This window comes from Furipterus horrens, unplaced genomic scaffold, assembly GCF_987537825.1.
Source record: "Furipterus horrens unplaced genomic scaffold, mFurHor1.1.pri manual_scaffold_13, whole genome shotgun sequence".
Taxonomy (NCBI): Eukaryota; Metazoa; Chordata; class Mammalia; order Chiroptera; family Furipteridae; genus Furipterus; species Furipterus horrens.
The window spans coordinates 32,228,120-32,246,724 of record NW_028327183.1 but is presented as its reverse complement, the minus strand read 5'-3'; the positions used below and the strand labels follow the sequence as shown (position 1 = coordinate 32,246,724).

Sequence of the window (18,605 nt, the reverse complement as noted above, 5' to 3'; positions counted from 1 at the left end):
AAACTTGGCCAGTTTCTGTTCCCTTTGAGGTAAGTGCAACAAACCTGGGCTTTCTCCCAGGAGTGGGAGCACTGGGAGGCAAGTGCTGTATTTATTGTTGCACAATTTCTTTTTGTTTTTTAAGTATATTTTATTGATTATGCTATCACAGTTGTCCTCAATTTTTTCCCCTTTGCCCTGCTCTGTCCCATACCACCCTTCCCTCCAGCAATCACTTCCTCCCTTAGTTCACACCCGTAAGTTCTTCGGTTTCTCAATTTCCTGTACTATTCATAACTTTCCTGTTCATTTTGTATCTACCAGTTATGCTTCTCAATCCCTGCACCTTTCCCCCCATTCTTCCTCTTCCATCTCCCCACTGATAAATCCTCCATATGATCCCCAAATCTATAGTTCTGTTCCTGTTATAGTTGTTTGCTGAATTTTTGTGTTTTTAGATTTAGTTGTTGATAGTTGTGTTTGTTGTCTTTTAATGTTCATAGTTTTGATCTTCTTTTTCTTAAATGTGTACCTTTAATATTTCATGTAATAAGGGCTTGGTGATGATGAACCCCTTTAACCTTACCTTGTCTGGGAAGCACTTTACCTGCCCTTCTATTCCAAATAATAGCTTTGCCGGATAGAGTAATCTTGGTTGCAGGTCCTTGCTTTTCATCACTTTGAATACTTCTTACCAGTCCCTTCTTGCCTGCAAAGTTTCTTTTGAGAAACCAGTCAACAAGTCTTATGGGGACTTCTTTGTAGGTAACTCTCTGCTTTTCTTTTGCTGCTTTTAACATTATCTTTATCTTTAAACTTTAGCATTTTAATTATGATGTGTCTTGGTGTGATCTCTTTGGGTCTAGCTTGTTTGGGACTCTCTGTGCTTCCTGGACTTGTATGTCTATTTCCTTCACCAAATTAGGGAAGTTTTCCTTCATTATTTTTTCACGTAAGTTTACAATTTCTTGCTCTTCCTTTTCTCCTTTTGGTACCCCTACAATTTGGATGTTGGTACACTTAAAGTTGTCCTAGAGGTTCCTAAGCCTCTCCTTGTTTTCTCAATTCTTGTTTCTTCATTCTGTACTGGTTGTTTATTTCTTCTTTATGTGCCAAATCGTTGATTTGAACCCCAGCTTCCTTCCCTTCACCACTGGTTTCATGTGGATTTTTCTTCATTTCACTTAGTGTAGCCTTCGCTTCTTCCCTGTTTGCTGTACTCAATCATGTCTGTGAATATCATTATCACCAGTGTTTTGAGCTTTGCATCTGTTAGGTTGGCTATCTCCTCGTTGCTTAGTTTTCTCTCTAAAGCCTTGATCTGCTCTCTTTTGGGCCATACTTCTGTCTCAATCTGACAGCCTCCTGTGTTTGCCTGTGTCTTAGGTAGAGCTGCCACACCTGTTATGTTGTAAGGGATGGAGCCTTAGGTATTCCTTGGTGTGGGGTGACCTGATTCATCATATTGTGGTGCTTGATGTAGGGGAGGGATCAGCGAGAGAACAGTGCTGCTTGCTGGGCACTCATCCCTTTTCCAGTCACTTTACCCACTTCCCGTATGCAACTAGCGCCCCTCTAGCTGTTGTCCTGGTGATGGCTCCCAGAGTAGGTGGGTTTGTGTATAGTCTAGGACCACGGGGGCCCTCTAAACAAACTCTCCTGAGACACCAGGAATTTCTTCTGCTGCCCCACCACCCAGATTTTCAGTCAGAAATAATGAGGCTTTATTTTCCCAGCACTGGAACTGTGAGCTATGCAGTGTGGCTTGGAATTGGGATTGCTACCCAGGTGTCTCTCCCAGCTTTTATACTGTGTGACTGCTCTTTCTGCAGGCGCCCGCCTGCCACACCATGTACTCTCTGCCTCAGCTTTCTATCTACCTGTCTGGATGAGTATTGATTCTTTATATCTTTATTGAACTTCCATGCAGTTCGATGTTCTGGCAGTTCTGGTTGTTTTCTGTTTTGAGGCAGATGTGATCCTTCTTATGGTTGTGGAAGGAGGTGAAGCATGTTTACCTATGCCTCCATCTTGGCTGGAAGTCTGTTACACAATTTCTAAAGACTTGACTTACATTTTTTAACTACGTGTACTTCCTCTGCAATCATTATTTTAGTCCTCACCTGAGGATATGTTTACTGATTGTAGAGAGAGAGGAAGGGAGAGGTTGGGGGGGGGGGCGGAGAAGAGGGAAGGGAGAGAAAGACGGAGAGAGAAACACCTATCAGTTGCCTCCCATATGCGACCTGACCAGGGATTGAACCCACAGTCTATGTATGGGCTGACATGAAATCAAACCCACAACCCTTTGGTGCATGGGACAATGCTTTAACCGAGCCACCTGGTGAAAGCTCTGTAATTATTTTTTTAAAAGACCAGTAATTAAAACATCTGGTAGAATAAATAACAAAGACAGCATTCACAATGAAAAGGGTCATATCTCCCTTGCTCCTGGATTTAGTGACGAATTTCATAGCCTTTCCTGGTTCCTGGGTAACTTGGGAAGAGGTGAGGAGACAGGCCAAATGAACGTGAGCCCTTCCCAGTGACAAGGCACTGACACAAAACTAAAATGTTTCCTCCAGGGAAGCAAAATACTGAGGGAAAGTCAACTGTAAGACGTCTGGCATGATCTCAGGGATGTCGTTCTCAGTCCTGGGAGTGTGGACAGGTACCTGTCCCCACACGACGGTGGACCCATGTGCTACTGCCCTCCGGGACCTGAGCCCCACACAGCTGGGGACAACTTAATTCTCTTGCAAAGGGGAATGAAGAGATAAACCATTCCTTACGTGGTATCTCTGACATCTCTTGTGATCCGATAATTCCAATCTCGGAAAACTTCATTTTCCTTGTCAAACTCCCGTTCATCTTCACCAATGGTCACAGTAAACCTTTTCTCTTCAAAATCAGGCTCCTGTTCTTTTAGAATGGTTGCTTTTTTTAAAACCTACCGTTGTGAGAAGAAGCCAACACCAGTTACTGTTAGGAAAAACAAAGGGAAGCCTGTCCTGATTTGACCCATGGAAGCTTGGCCAGTGTGGCACAGCTGAGTGCTTAGCAGGCCAAGTGTGCCCAAGCTCTATGCCTGGAGTGGACACAGGACCCCATCTGCCTTTCTGTGGGACTGGAGCACTCTGTCATTGTACACAGCTGCACCTGACAGTCAGGACAGGCCCACTAAGCAGCATCATGGGACTTACTCATTCTGGGAAGGGTGATGAAGGTGGTCGCTTCCTAATAATAGTCCTGGCATTCAACTCAGGAACCACAGATACTCATTCAGTGATGATGACCAAGTGTGGAGAGGAAGGTAAGTCTGCTCACAGCAGAAGAGCCATTCAAGTCTCAGAGGAAAGGAGGGGTGGTGAAGTATGTGCTATCGGAGGGAGAATGGTTTTATTTTAGTCTATCATTTCACTGAAGAGCAACCAACGTAGGGAGCTCAAGAAAGTAGCCTGGACATCCAGGGCCAAAGTGTGGCTTGGAGAAAAAGAGCAGGAAGAGGGGAGGCCTATGTTCGCCTCGTGGATCTCAAGGGAGAAGATGACTTCTCCAGGAGACAGGCCATTCATGGGTGGCAGTGTGCACTAACTCTGGGGAGTGGCTCTGAGTGAGTGGTCAGGGGCTGTAGCACCAGTTGGGTGTGGTCCAATGCTGCCCAGGCCACATGAAGACAGTGATAGGGGGCCTGTGTTCTACACTGGGACTCCCTTGTTTCTCTCAGCTTGGTCATGGCCTAGCATGCCTCAGATAGACAATTAGAAATCATTTTCCATTCTCTAGCTCTTCAAATAAATTGCAGAAATATACCTCACTTAGGAGGCTTTATGAGTTTTTGATCTCTGTCTTTGGATCAAGGAAATGCTAGTTTTGTGCAAGGACCATCACTAGTATTTTTCTTCTCAGGTTTTCTGCTGAAGTCTGTTACCTCCTTTGCATGCCGAAGTCCTCGTTCCCAGGCACTCTCTGTAGGGGGTTCTGGAGGGGGCGGAGGCAAAATTTCATCAACGACTGGCCCACCCTATTAAAAAACGAAAAGGGAAAAGTTGAGAAAGCAAGCAAAACTTTAAAATCCATAAAGAAACGAGAACAAAAATACCTGGAAGCATCTGGAAGGCAGCTCTGTGACTATGATGCCACAAAAATATCTTTTACACAAGCATATTAATGTGTTTTTAACTAGAGAGCCACAACCACAACGGTTTAGATGTCTGATTTGCTAGCAACTAAAAAAAAGATATTCACGCACCCAAGGGTTGGCAGGCATCAGTGGGTGAGGTCCAAGAGGCGGGGCACCATTAGGTGGGAAAGGTTCGGCTTTGGTGATTAGGGAATAGTTGCCCTTGTCGTTGACTCCAGGGTGTATAAATCTACAATTCATTCCCCAGGTACAGTTCCCTAAGAAAACAAAAGTTAGGTCAGAATATGTCTACAAGAGCCCATATGCATGAGGCCAGCTTCCTGCATGCTTTGCTTGGGTTTTCCCCAAGGGCCTATGATATGCTAGACAGTGTGCTGAACACACTTACAGGTGACCGGTGACACCCTCCACCCTGTAAGGTACATGAGCCTGAGTACGGACAGGCCAAAGCCAACTGGCTGCAGTGCAAGTGTGTGTGGGCTCACTCATCACACCTGAGCCCTCGACCCTCACCTGCACACACACCCAGGTCTTTGGCAGGCAGGACTGAACAGTCAGTTGCAGGCCAGACCCTCAGCCAGGGAATGAGCAGTACTTGCCATAGGATTCCAGAAGGGGGCCGGCCATGTGTTAAGAGAAAATACAGCCCCTCAAAACAGAAAAGTTCAAGAGCTTCCCAAACAGGGGTGGCCCCTGCTCTGTGGGTTTACTGCTCAGAGAAAAGACACTATATCCCCAGTGAGGCTCACAGGTGCACATACATACAATACCATGATTCTGACTTAAAACCTGATCATAATGAAATAAAAAGTAAGAAGCATAAAAATGAACATAATTCTGAAAGCTTGTCCCATGGTAGTCTTTACCAGCTCTTTAAATTTGCAATTCTCCTATCAAAAGCCTCACAAACAATTTCAGTATATTTCTGGTACTTAAAACACATAATTAGAATAAATTAGGTGTTTATACTTTACAAGAAAAAAGAAGGAATCATCATTTAGTATTATTCAGTGATGAGAACATCATGGTTATTCAAGGTAACCACTTACCTTTCAACACAGAAGGCAAGAAGTCAAAGCTTTAAATCTAATCAGTGGGTAAATCACTTAGCTCAAAAATAAATATGGTACACAATATATTAGTTTCAAAAAACATTTTTAATGGGTTAACATGTAGCTAAATTTTAAACTATTTAAAATACTCCACTTGAACATTTCTGTCAACAAAACATGATTTTCCTTGTACAAGGTAAATTAAAAAGAAGTACTCATTTGGTATTTAGGAAAAAAACAAAATTTTACCTTTTAAACATGAATACGTAAACTCGTATTAAAACTGAACTAATATACTGATTAAGTTAAATATGAAATAAAGTACGAGTAAAATTGCTTCTCTGAGAATGCAAAAATGACAGATTAACTTTTAAAGTGCCTAAGAGTGTTTGAGAAATCACATATAAGTCAAAGAGGAAATACTGTACTATAGGGGGTTTGAAAGAAAAAAAGACTATGTGGCCACACAACTAAATAAACTTCAAAACACTACCAACTTCGCTATTCGACTCCTACAAAACTCATTGCATTCTATGTTGCTTTTGTAGTTAAAAAAGTAAAAGCTCATTGTAGAAAATTTGCACATACAGAAAAGTAATAACAATATAAACCACTTTTCTGTAACTTTTTAATCTGATATATATATCTGGATGGTATATAAATGGGTATTTGCTATTCTGTTTTTATTTTTAAAAAATTCAAAACAAAACATTGCCCATGAGCTAGCCACTCATATAAAAGATCTCTTATACCCATATTGGAAGGGGGAGGAAAGAGGAACAGGTGGACGAGAAGAAACACATGAGGAAAGTGAGAGGCAAGAGCAGGGGCACATGCCTCTTGGAGACACTGGTGGGTGACAGAAGCCCGACCCTTTGGAACCTCCTGCTCCTGGATATGCTGAGCATATGTCTGCACCCCTGGCCACCAAAGAGGAGGACAGATATCTAGTAAGCACAGCCCAAAAGACAGCAGTCAAAATAGTACAGCTCCATTAGCCATTTTGAAGTGAATTCTGATCTGTGTAGAAAAGTCTGGAAGCATACACCGCAAACTGTTGGGACTGTGGGAGGAGAAAGACCTTTATCTTTTGTCTTGATTCTCATTAGCGCATATTACTTTCATAATTAAAAGAAATTTATTTGGAAAAAAAATTCTTTGGGAGATGGAAGCAAAAATTAATCTTCTGGTTTTAAAATTGTATGCTGGTTTCCCTGGCCGAGTGGCTCAGTTGGTTAGAGAATTGTCCTGTGTCCCAAAAGGCTGTGGGTTTGATTCCTGGCCAGGGTACACACCTAGGTTGCGGGTAGGACTCCCATTCGGGGCATGTACAGGAGGCAACCGATTGAGGTTTCTCTCTCCCGCTGATGTTTCTTTCTCTCTCTTCCTAATCAATAAACATATCCTCAGGTGAAGACTAAGAAAAAAAAATTGTATGGACTGCTTCTGAAACTTCACAAACACAAAAGTTACAAGGATTGTGATTGACTGGATGAATAAATAGGCTCACAATTATATAAGGACAGGAATATGAGCCAGAAGGGAACAGAAGAAAATAGAAAACACTGTGACAGGCAGTTCAATGGGATAAGTTTCTTCATCTTGGCAAACACAGGGCTTCAAAGGCATTGATAATATTCCGTTTCTTAACTGGATGGTGGGCACATCAGTAATTGTTTTATTCTTTTATTATTATTTATGCCTGTGTAAACATTACAGTATATATTATACATTTTTTGTAATAAAACTAAATAAAAGGAAAATGTAAACAAAAAGGTATATATATGCAAATACTCTAAAAGGTATTTAATGAGGTTTCCATGCCTCCAGGGCCCTCCACAGAGGCAGTTATCAATTTATTAAGAAATCAATCAATCACTGTACCCATCCCTATTTTTTCCTGGTTATATTATACACTCTGGGCTGAACCCTACTTTTTTTTTCCCACTAAGTAACATATCTACAAAATTTACATCTCTCTATAAAAAAAGGAGCTTGCGAGCTCAACAGCAACAAATCCAAACACCTATCACTGAAACAAACAATACATGCAGAAAACCTAATGGGCCCCAGTAGAAATCAAGGAAACTAGACAGAGAGATGACAGGAAATGAAATCCGTATCTTCCATGCCAGCAACCCACTGGTCACAACCACACACTACACAAGCCCAAGGAATCCATCTCTCCGATGATATGAAATGTCAGAAGAAGAAAGCATGCTGTGTCTACAGGCATACTTTTGAGCATGTGTGTGTGGGAGGTTCAGAACCACCACAACTTTAAATTTCTGATTGCTGGTTCCACTGGTGATCAACACAGTGCAGTGCTGATTACTGGTTTTGGGTGGTACACTCACCGTACTTGCAATGCATACTACTAGATCAGTTGAAATAATTTTACACTGTCTCTTTTTCCACACAAAAGTACTTGTTTCACACTAGAATTTTAAACAAAGACCTCCTTATTTCTATATAAGACATAGTGGTCTTATTTAAATATACCTTACTCCCATTTCCTGTTAGTCTAAACAAGGACAGGAATAGATAATAATCAGATTGTGAATATACAATAAAGCAGTTTAAACTACTTCATGACAGGAAGGCAGAATGTTTAAGTCTAATAATCAAATCCTAAGAACAAACTTGAGTTCTACAAATGCATATTCTAACAGGTATAAATCCAACAAACCATCGCATACAAAGTTGCAATATGCCAAGAACTTATGTGTCCTTTCCTTTCCCATATCACAGAGAACTGAGACAGACATGGATAGACAGCCAGTCACATCCAGCAGTATTCTGAGATATTTTAACTTCTTTAAGGAATACTTTATGGTAGTTGAAAAATTAAAATAATTTCAGGACTGCCTCTTATAGACTTGACTAACTTTTTAGTCTTAGGAGCCCAAGAGCCTTTCTTGGAATGGGTTAAAGTGATATTTACCGTACAGATTCAAGTGACATTTACTGTAGAAATTAAAACTGAGAAAAATTTAAGACCCAATACTTAACATATGTAATTTAACAATATTAACATAGATGCTTTATGAAGAATAGCTATATTTAGAAAATACTTAAGTGATATGAATAGCATTATTTTCCTTTTTGCTAATCTCTTTAATGCTGACACAGAATAGAAAATAGCTGGGTTCTCATGTCTGCTTCTGCACTCAATTTGCTGTGCCGGGTTGTTTTGATTGAAAATCCAGCTGTAGGCAGATATAGAACTAAACAAGGAAGGGGCATTTTAATAGCCCCTTCAGGTACTCTTGGACACTCTCTGATGTTGCACCAAACTTGACAAGTGAAGGCTTCTTCAGTTAGCCACAGCTCAGGATTAGTAACCCTATCATGATACTGAATTGTTTCCAACTCTGTTCCACAAAAGTGCACTAGTCTATCTTGAACTGTGAATGGATCTTCTACTCTGGTATGATTCTGTACTATCACCCAGTGGTCATTTGGAAAAGTTCATTAAACACTAAAGAGCTGTTGATCCCACAGTAGAGATACTTGCTTTCCAAAGTTCCAATTTTCACTTGAGAGCTCGAATTTCATCATTAGCAACAGACACTGTCAGCCATTCTCCCTGAAGCAGTTTGCTCACTTGGTGAGTCTTTGAGGAGACTTGGTTCTGCATCACCTTGGTGTGTCATGGTCCTTCCCACAAGTGAACACGCGCTGTGGGAAGCTTACAGTGCAAACCTCGAACATGCCCTCCTTAGAGAGAACCTTTGTTGCACTTCAGCGTGCAGCAGAGGGCTCCATGCGCACTCCCAATTTCATCATACTGAATATAAAAAAAAACATATACTGAGGGCACTTACTGGGGTGATAAAAATGTCCTAAAACTGAATTGTGGTGATGGCTGCACAACTTGGTATATTAAAAACATTTCTGAATTAAAACAGGCAGACCTTATGGCATGTAAATTATACCTCAATAAAGTATTTTTTTTTAAAAAAAGACCAGTATGCAAGTGTAAAACAATTATTAATTTTTACTGCTCTATTACAGACTTAATGTAAAATTGGACTACTTAACTGTGAATGCATGATGGTCAATATTCTGACTATTAGTACAGATTTAACATTATTGTGAAAATAGTTTTGACCTCAAGGGTCCCCTGAAAAAGTCTCTAGGACTCTTAGAAGTCCAAAGACTGCACTTTGAGAACTGCTGCTTTAAACATAAAAGAGAATACAGGGATTCAAAATTGGGCAACAGAAATTTCTCCAAAGACATTCAAATGCCCAAAAAGATGCTCAACATCACTAATCCTTAGGGAAATGCAAATCAAAATCACAATGAGGTGAGGAGATACCACCCTCACATCCATTAGGATGGTTAGTATGAAAAAAAAATCAGAAAATAACAAATGTTGGTGAGGATGTGAGAAACTGGAACCCTTGTATATTGTTGAGAACGTAAAATGGTACAGCCACTGTAGAAAACAGTTATGGCAGGGCTTCAAAAAATTAAAAACAGAACTACCAAATGATCCAACAAGCTCTGTGTATATACTCAAAAGATGTGAGGGCAGGGTCTTAAGAGATATTTGTACACCTATATTCATAGCAGCATTACTCAAAATAGTTAAAAGGTGGAAGCAATTCAAATGTCCATTGTCTGATGAACAGATAAACAAAATGTGGTCTATACACACAATGGAGCATTACTTCAAAGCCTTAAAAAGGAAATTCTGACACATGCTACAACATGGATAAACCTTAAGAACATTATTCTAAGTAAAATAAGCCAGTCATAAAAAGATAAATACTGTATGATTCCATTTACATTAGGCACCTAGAATAGTCAAATTCTTTGAGACAGAAAGCAGAGTGGTGACGAGGAGGGGCTAAGGGAAGTGTTTAATGGGGACAGAATTTCAATTTTATAAGATGAAAACAGTTCTGGAGATGGATGGTGGTCATGGCCACAATATGAGTGTACTCAATGCCACTGCATTGTAAATTTAAAAATGGTCAGGATGGTAAACTTTATGAGTATTTTACTACAATTAAAAAAAGAACAGGAAGCAGCTGAAACAAGGAAGCTTGGCTCACAGAACAGTCTCGGCCCTACTGACAGCTGGGATGTTCAGAAACACAAGGGAGGACACAGTTTAAAGAAAATACTTTTCATGCCTTTGTGAATAACTCTGTGTATTGATGATTCAAACAAAAGTACGAGGTCTGTCCAGAAAAATATCCAGCCATTGTTAATATAATGAGAATGGTTTGCATGACATCAATGTAACCTGGCAGCCCAGGAGAGTGGACTGGAATGTGCATGCACGAAAAATGACTTCACTGTACTAGTCAGTGGGGGCGGTAGACGCTGTTGAGTGAGCATGTGTACTGTGTGGCCGTCACATTCAAAATGACCCAGCGACAAATCTGCATCAAAGTTTGCATTAAGCTTGAACAATCCTCAGTGGAGACTATTCAGATGATTCAAAGGCCATAGCTCTGGGCAACTGATGACTGGCAGCTTCATCATGACAACACACCCGCTCATGTATCATGTAATGTGTAGAGGTTTTTGACAAAATATCAAATCATTCAAGTGACTCAGCCCCGCTACTGCCCAGATTTGGTGACCTGCAACTTCTGGCCTTTCCCAAAGCTAAAATCACCTTTGAAAGGGAAGAGATTTCAGACTGCTGAGATTCAGGAAAATATGACAGGGCAGCTGATGGTCACTGGGAGAACTGTGACGTCCCAAGGTGCCTGCTTTGAAGGGGACTGAGGTACCATTGTCCTACATACAATGTTTCTTCTACCTTCTTAAATAAATGTCTCCATTTTTCACATTATGCGGCTGGATATTTTCTGGACAGGCCTCATGTGAGGTAAAAACATATGGTAAGTAGTATTGGTGCTTTAAAATATTTCAATTTGTATTCCTAAGTATATTTTGTTGTTAATGGTCATAAATATTGATGTGTCCACCTGGGCAATTAAATAAAGATCACAACTTGTAATAGAAACATAGCCAACAAAATTAAAAATATTTTTTCAAACTAAGATATAACTTATATACCACAAAATATCACTGCTTAGTATTTAACTCAGTGAGTTTTAGTATATTCAAAGTTGTGCAATCAGCACCAATTCTAGAATATTTCACTAACACAAAAGGAAACCCTGTATCATGAGACATCACCCCCTTACTGTTCTTACCCTCTGGCCTATACAATGACTAATCTACTTTCTGTCTCTATGGATCTGCCTGTTCTGGAGAGTTCACATTAATGAGAATGTACAATATGCAGGCTTTTGTTTCTGGCTTCTCTCTCTCCCACTTGGCATAATCTTCTCAAGGTTCATCCATTTTGTAGTATCAATACTTCATTCCTTTTATGGCTAAACCATACACCACTGCATCGTTAAAACAAATTTTATTTATCCAGCATCAGCTGATGGAACGTTTAGGTTGTTTCCACTTTTTGGCTCTTATGAATAATGCCATTATGTTCATGTACAAGTTTTAGTGTGGATGTTTTCATTTCTCCTACGTGGATACCCAGAAATGGAATTGCTGGGTCACATGGTAGGTCTATCTTTCACCCACCAGCAGTGTATGAGGGTTCCATTTCTCTGTATCCTCACCAAACACAACAAACTTAATCTTTCAAGTGACTTCTACAATTAGAGGCAACGTAAAAATATCCATATCAATGGATTGCAGGTAAGCAAAAACATTTATATCTCAAAATTTTCTCATAACGAAGAAAAGGCAGAGCTATGTCTAGAACACTGAAAAAAATCAACCATTTCCTTTTGTACTATATCACAATTCTCTATAGAATAAATGAACAGTATAGGAGGAAAGGTAAATACGTATTTTTAAAAATATTCCTGAAACAAGTTACTGATCATGCCCAATTAAGCTGCAAAAAGGCCACTTGCTACTAGCTTCAGATTTTTCTACTGCAGAAAGCCTTACCCACTGGTCTCACTCCCTGAAATCCAAAATGAGCACTTAGTTTGACCCTGGAGGCACCTGACTCCTATTGTGAGGTCACCCCGTGACGTCCATGGAGATGATGTCCTGTCCTTGTCCATCGGGATTCTCCTGATGATGCTGATCTGCTGTTCCAGCAACTTCACTTCATTTGTATGCATGCTTCTCTTGCTAAATTCTGGAAACTACTCCAGTGGTGTGACCCCAGCACCTTGGACTAGCGCCTCCATGGCATGAATGGTGGACACTGCTGCCCCCTGCTGTGGGAGCCTCTGGCTAGTTCTAACAAGCCGGCCAGGCTTCTGAGCCCCAATTTATGAACAGTGCTAATTACAAATGACTGTAAGTACATTCATGTTATGTATACATTTATCTCCATTGATTTAATCTAAAAATGTCAGATATATTGACATCTGATCCCAAATCATTATGGAAAAGTCTTCTGCTTAAGTTTAAATTTTCTGAATACTGACACTTCAAATATCTTCTAAAATGTATTGTACGCTTATTTGCATCCTTAGGGTGGCTCTGCTGCTCGTTATGTAACGTCTGCTCTACATCATGACTATGCTGGCTGCCCTCTCTTGGGCACAGTAGAGCCCCTCGCACACAGGCAAGTCCAACTGTTTTTGGCTTAGCAGAAACAATAAGCACATAAACAGCACAGGCCAAGTACACATGCCCCGAGGAGCGAGCTGACCTGGGCCAAGTGCGCCAGTCCCTCAGCTGCCATGTACTCTCATCATCAGGCCATCCCTCAGTACAGGGATAGGGTCATTCAAGGACCACTTTAAGTGCAGAGCTGCCTCTTCAGGAGATGGGATGCCAGCATGCCCCTGCAACCCTGCCCTCCCCATGCTGTCAGCGCACAGTTCCCTCCAGCCTCATCAAGTGTCTCTAAGTATTAAGGCTCACAACTGCTTTCTGTCCCTCCAAGCCTCCCCTTCCTTCTGGCTTCACAGTAGTACTCTGGGTCCAGGGGAAAGAAGTCTGGCCTCTGGAGCAGGGGGACTCTGAGGGACTAAAGAGAGTGAATATTGTATATTTTGTACCTTTAACCTGGTCTCTGAATGGTATGGAATTTGATATTGGTGGAAGAAGAGTGGATAATGGTGTCACAACATCTGGAAAAGAAGTACAGGAAGCTCTTGTGAACTTTAGATGGTACATGCAGGCCGGGTCAGTGAGCAAAGTCATCAAGGGTCAGAGTAAAATTAAGAGAAAAACATCTTCCTAACTATCCAAGGAAAATGCTGAATTATAAGACATATACCCGAACTACTACTGCACATCAAAGAAACCTTAAAATTGGAATTTCTCATTTCCATTTCCAAATCTCTCAAGACTTCAGCCCAGACTTTTCAACAACGTTTTATCATATTGCCACCTGTTACTGCTTCTTGACTCACACCGTTTACTATTCAGGAGAGAGGGAGCCTTGCTGCTTTCAGAGGCCATCCCTTTGTTATTTAGAAATCCATTTCAATAGAAGGATATACTTCTGATACATCTTGCGGAACAGTGGTAATTTTCCTCACAGAGGTGGGAAAATGTCGAAACTGGTGCCTGGGGCATTTGGCCTTATAAAAAGAACCACTTAGAAAAATGATTGATACTGTCTACATTAAAGCCAAGGGTCTGTTATAAACAACTGAGCCTAGAACCACATGTGTGAAAATGACAAAGCTGGCTTCCCTCAGAGTTAGTCATTAAAGTGATGAAAAGACCAATAAAAGACTATTGTTTCATATCAAAACCACCACCACTGCCACCACAAACTGTCATACTTCAGCCCAAGAACAGCCTAACACAGGCTCCAGGGCACTTGACAAGGCTGAACCACCACCACAGTCCCAGGAAAAGCTGAGGCCACACAAATGGGCCGTGTAAAGACCCTTCACTCAGACAATTACCTTTCATGAAGAATCGGCAGGTGGGACGAGGCCTCACCTTCCTGTCACTGGGGTCCTTTACTTCGCCCTCTTCCAGATCATCATCCTGAAACAGAGGACAATGTGACTTGCAGAGGGAATCGTCTTCACAAGAGGGAAGAGGCAAGAGGGGCATCTACCAGCAGGCATGGCTTTCACCAAACCAGAAAAAATATGGTCATAAGACCCATGTCTGAGCCACTCACCAATTCATGTTCATTTTCCAAACATCTATACAATGGGAAATCTCAAAGCTTACCTATAATGACTAAGGAATTCCACGAAAGAACAGAGAAAACATTGTGAAGCACATAATGCATGGGACAAACCTGGGTTTCATTATATTATTTTTCTTAATTAGCAATTCTGGGTAGGGAATGGTTATATTTAAGGTTTTAAATATTTTGTACATTTAGAACAAAATATTTTATGTTCTTAAAATTCAGCACTAATTTTCCCTTATTTTAAAGTCTGGAGGTGGGGCCCTGGCTGGTGTGGCTCAGTTGGTTGGGCGTTGTCCTGAAAACCATAAGGTCGCGGGTTCAATTCCCAGTCAGGGCACATGACTGGGTTGCGGGTTCCATCCTCAGTCAGGGCATGTACAAGAGGCAACCAATCAATGTTTCTCTCCCTCTCTTTCCACCTTCCTTCCCCTTTCTCTATAGTCAATAAAAGAAAAAAAAGGTCTGGGGGTGGGGAGGAGGGAAGTTAGGTGACTCAGGTTGGTGATGCCATCTGGCTAGTATGTGGACCCACCTTTCATCTTAGATTTAGGCCCTTCTTTTTTCATTCTTATTCCACAGTTCGTATACGTTGGCTGGGAAAGTAACATGGGAGTTTTAAAAAGACCAAAGCCCAGGGATTCTAAAGAGCAGCCACGACCTAGACCACTGTCTGGTGCCCTTTCCAGCCCTCTCTGTCCCAGGCCCTCAGTTACTACTGATCTGCAGACTCCCACTTGCTCCCCTTGGTCACCAATGACCTGCAGATTCCCTCTCACCTGTGCCTCTCAGATGAGACCCCCTCTCCTACCCCCAGGATTATTCCCAGCCCAAGCAGGTACCCAGCTAACCTGCTGACATCTCTGTTGGTTTGTCCAGGATGAAAGTCCTCATTGCCCTATATCCCAGCCTGTCCCAGCGTGCCCTAGTGCAATTAATCCAGAAAGTCCTGAAGGGCAGAGGTCTGGAAGTCACTGGACCTCTCTCCCCCATCTCCTGTAGCACCACCATTTTCTAGACTATGGCCCTGTCCAACCTGGTCAGGGAAAGTACTCCCTAACTGGTGTCCCACCAATGTCTCTCGAACTCTCCCACACACTCCCCACAATGCACAATGACTTTTTTGAGCCCCAGTTAGAACTTCCCTCCCCTTTTCCATCATCATTTATCTCATTTTCAGATTGCAGCTGAGTCCCCTTCCTCAGGGCCCCCCATCTCCTTTCACAATGGGTCTGCACAGCCCCCTCTCCTGTAACACTGGTCATGGCCATCACAGCCTGCCCAACGGAACTGGAGGCTCTACCAGGCAGGACTGTGTCTGTCTGCTCACTGTGTGTTGCCAGTCCAAGTGCAGTGTTGGGCTTGTAGTAAACTGAAAGCATTTGCTGGATGCAGAAATGCTGAAGTCAAACCCTGGATTTAGAATGACTTATATTTAAAACTTAAGTAATAGTTGTACAATCTCTGCTCTGAAAATCTGAGTTACTAAAAAGCATCTTATAACAAAAAGAACAGATGCCTGAGAGTTATATTCCTTACGAAAGCCAACAGGATTTTTTTTTTTGAGAGATTAAGTATCGTATTCTACTTCATTTTTTAAAATCCTTAGAATTCACCTTGTAACTGAAAGTTTGTATCCTCTGAACATCTTCCCTAATCTCAGAATGATTTCTTTAAATCTTAAGAGAACATGTGCTTATTTTTTTATGCTAAGTGACAGAACACCTCTCTCCTCTAGTCCTTTAGCCTGTATTTGCTTTTTATGACTTTTCTCATAGTAACGATTACTACACTGAAGTCTTAATGTAGTATTTTATATGAGCTTAAATCTGAGTTTAAAGAATATTCTCTCTTTGTTCTCATTAAAACAAACAAACCCTTTTGAAAGGTCAGAACCCATTCAAATCTTGATGCTTCATTTAGAAACTGATGCACAGGAGTGAAATAATAGTTTTCCAGAAGTCAGGATTCATAGTAGTGCACTAGATCAGATTTAAAGAGGTGTGTGTTTCTGCAAAGGTGTTACTATCAATATTCGCAAGAGCAAAAAGAAGAACCACCTACCCATCTTAAGATTGGTAAGCAGTCACATGAGTCATATGAAGGAGTATATGCAACTTCTAAAAACGATCAGTAAACAGACCCAGAAATGCACAGTAAAGCACATATGTCAAACCAACAAGCACAGAACAGCATCTAGATGACACTGACCACTGTCATCTAGTCCCCACACCTGCCAAAATAGACAAGGCTGTACATACTACTGGTGTGCTGGGTTTATGGGCTCTCCTTTAATTAAAACAAACAAAAAACAATAAACAGATCACTCAGCAATATAATATCCTGAATTTTCAACCAACCATTCATTTAACATGATTTTTCAAATGATGAATGATTAAAACAAGTTCTTAAATCTGTATTACAGAGTTACATGCCAGTACAACGGAAGAAAGGTACTTCTAGAGCCAAACTCACAACGTTCAGTTTTTGAGGGCTGTTCCACCAAGTGTGTAATGGGAATTCTTTCAGGCCTCCCGATCATGTGACCTAGAGCAGAGGCAGCAGATAGCAGAGGACAAGGAGAGGCCCTACTGATCTGGCCAGAAGCACACTGGTGGGTTTACGAGAAGGATGGCGCCTGTGAAGCTCTCAGAAAATATCACCCCAAATGGCTAAAACAGGGCAGATAATATAACTTGGGGGTGTGTACAAGACCTTTACAGTTCACAAATCTAAGGAATAGCCATGGCTCATTGGCATACCTCCATCGGCACTTCCTAGGGTCAATATGCACAGAGTACATTCAACTTCAATGCTTTTATAAAATACATTTGACTGCATGAAAGCCTGAGTTCAAATCCTGATGGTGTGACTGTGGACACATCCTTCCACATTGAACTTTGGTTTCCTCTAGCAGAACAGGTCCGCATTCAGCACTCATGTAGTGCCTTGTATAAAATGCAAGTAGCGAGTCCTGGCCAGTGTGGCTCAGTTGGTTGGGCATCGTCCCACAAACTGAAAGGTCACTGGTTTGATTCCCAGTCAGGGCACATGCCTGGGCGTGGCTCGATCTCTGGTTGGGCACGTGCAGGAGGCAACTGATCAATGTTTCTCTTTCACATTGGTAGTTCTCTCTCCCTCCCTCCCTCCCTTCTCCTCTAGAATCAGAAAAAAAACAAAAAAGACCCATGAGCAATGGGCACTTAGTGAGCTATCACTATTAATGGAAAAATACCTCAGAGGCAATGTGCTGAGATACAATTACCTCTAAGCACTTGGTTGCATAAGTGATTTTTACTTTCTACTTTGAGCAGGTTTTTGTTTTCCTTAAAAAGAGCACATATATCAATCATATAAGAAGTTGTTTCCAACATTATCAGCTCCCACAGCAATGGGAGATAGGGAGATGGCCACCACACGGTGCAGCTGTGCATGGAAGGAGATGAGGCATGTGAACACACGCACCAGAGCAGAAGCCTAGGCGCCACCTTGACACTGCCAGCTGGGTCAACCACAGCCTCCTTAAACCCCGGATCCTGCATCTGTAAAATGGGATAATTATACAGGTCTATAATCCCTTACTCCAAACCCCTGCAGCCAGATGTTTTGGGAATTCAGAAATGTTTTCGTTTTAGACAGGTGATATAGTGGGGTCCAAAGCAGACCCTGTAACAGTCACAGTAATCTTCCTGTGGGGTGATGTGTCACAAAGGGGTAAATATAGGACCACAAAAAAGAATGGTATCAGCTGTGAAAAAAACCTTACCTATTCTCAGAGGTTCTGGGTTTTCTGGGTTCTCCTAGCCAAGAATAAGGACTGTGGCCCATGCTTACTCATGTGGCTGTGCTGACCAGTCCTTCAGGTGCCAGATAACGCATGGGCTCCTCTCAAATGTGGCACCAGCTTCCTAGGCTTTGGTAGAGGACTAATGCCATCCCTCACCTAAGTGACTTGGAGGAGAGTGGACACAGGGGACGCACCACCTGAAAGGAGTGGGACTTGCAGACAATAAACCTTCAGCCATGAGGGTAAGCTTAGGAGGACCTTTTTGTAAAGACACTATATATCCAGACATAAAAGGAACAATATTTGAACAGTGAATTTAAAATACCATCGACAAAGAAAATGCTCCAAGTATTTTTGTATGCAAGTGGGCTGAGAGCTACTACTTCTGAACAAGGAGTCACACAGACCATCCGCTTAGGACGTGTCCTGCTGTCTCCGACAGGCTACCCTACCAGTGTGAGAATCATGGGTGAAAAGAAGAATGGAACAAAACATATACCCCCAAAAGCATGATATACTTCA

At 41.6% G+C, this 18,605-nt stretch overlaps 1 protein-coding gene across 2 annotated transcripts in view; it reads right to left on the bottom strand.

Annotated features, from left to right (window-relative positions):
• Nucleotides 1-18,605, bottom strand: part of ZC3H18 (zinc finger CCCH-type containing 18) — a 61,936-nt gene that overhangs the window by 31,765 nt on the left and 11,566 nt on the right. Inside the window, exons 3-7 of one of the 2 annotated variants that reach the window (XM_090259005.1) lie at nucleotides 14,058-14,142; nucleotides 13,197-13,268; nucleotides 4,232-4,380; nucleotides 3,911-4,003; nucleotides 2,772-2,929 (exon numbers count right to left, since the gene is read on the bottom strand). In XM_090259005.1, the coding sequence (XP_090115131.1) occupies nucleotides 2,772-2,929; nucleotides 3,911-4,003; nucleotides 4,232-4,380; nucleotides 13,197-13,268; nucleotides 14,058-14,142 (557 nt within the window). The remainder of the gene's footprint in view (nucleotides 1-2,771; nucleotides 2,930-3,910; nucleotides 4,004-4,231; nucleotides 4,381-13,196; nucleotides 13,269-14,057; nucleotides 14,143-18,605) is intronic. The other variant, XM_090259006.1, reaches the window with a different exon arrangement.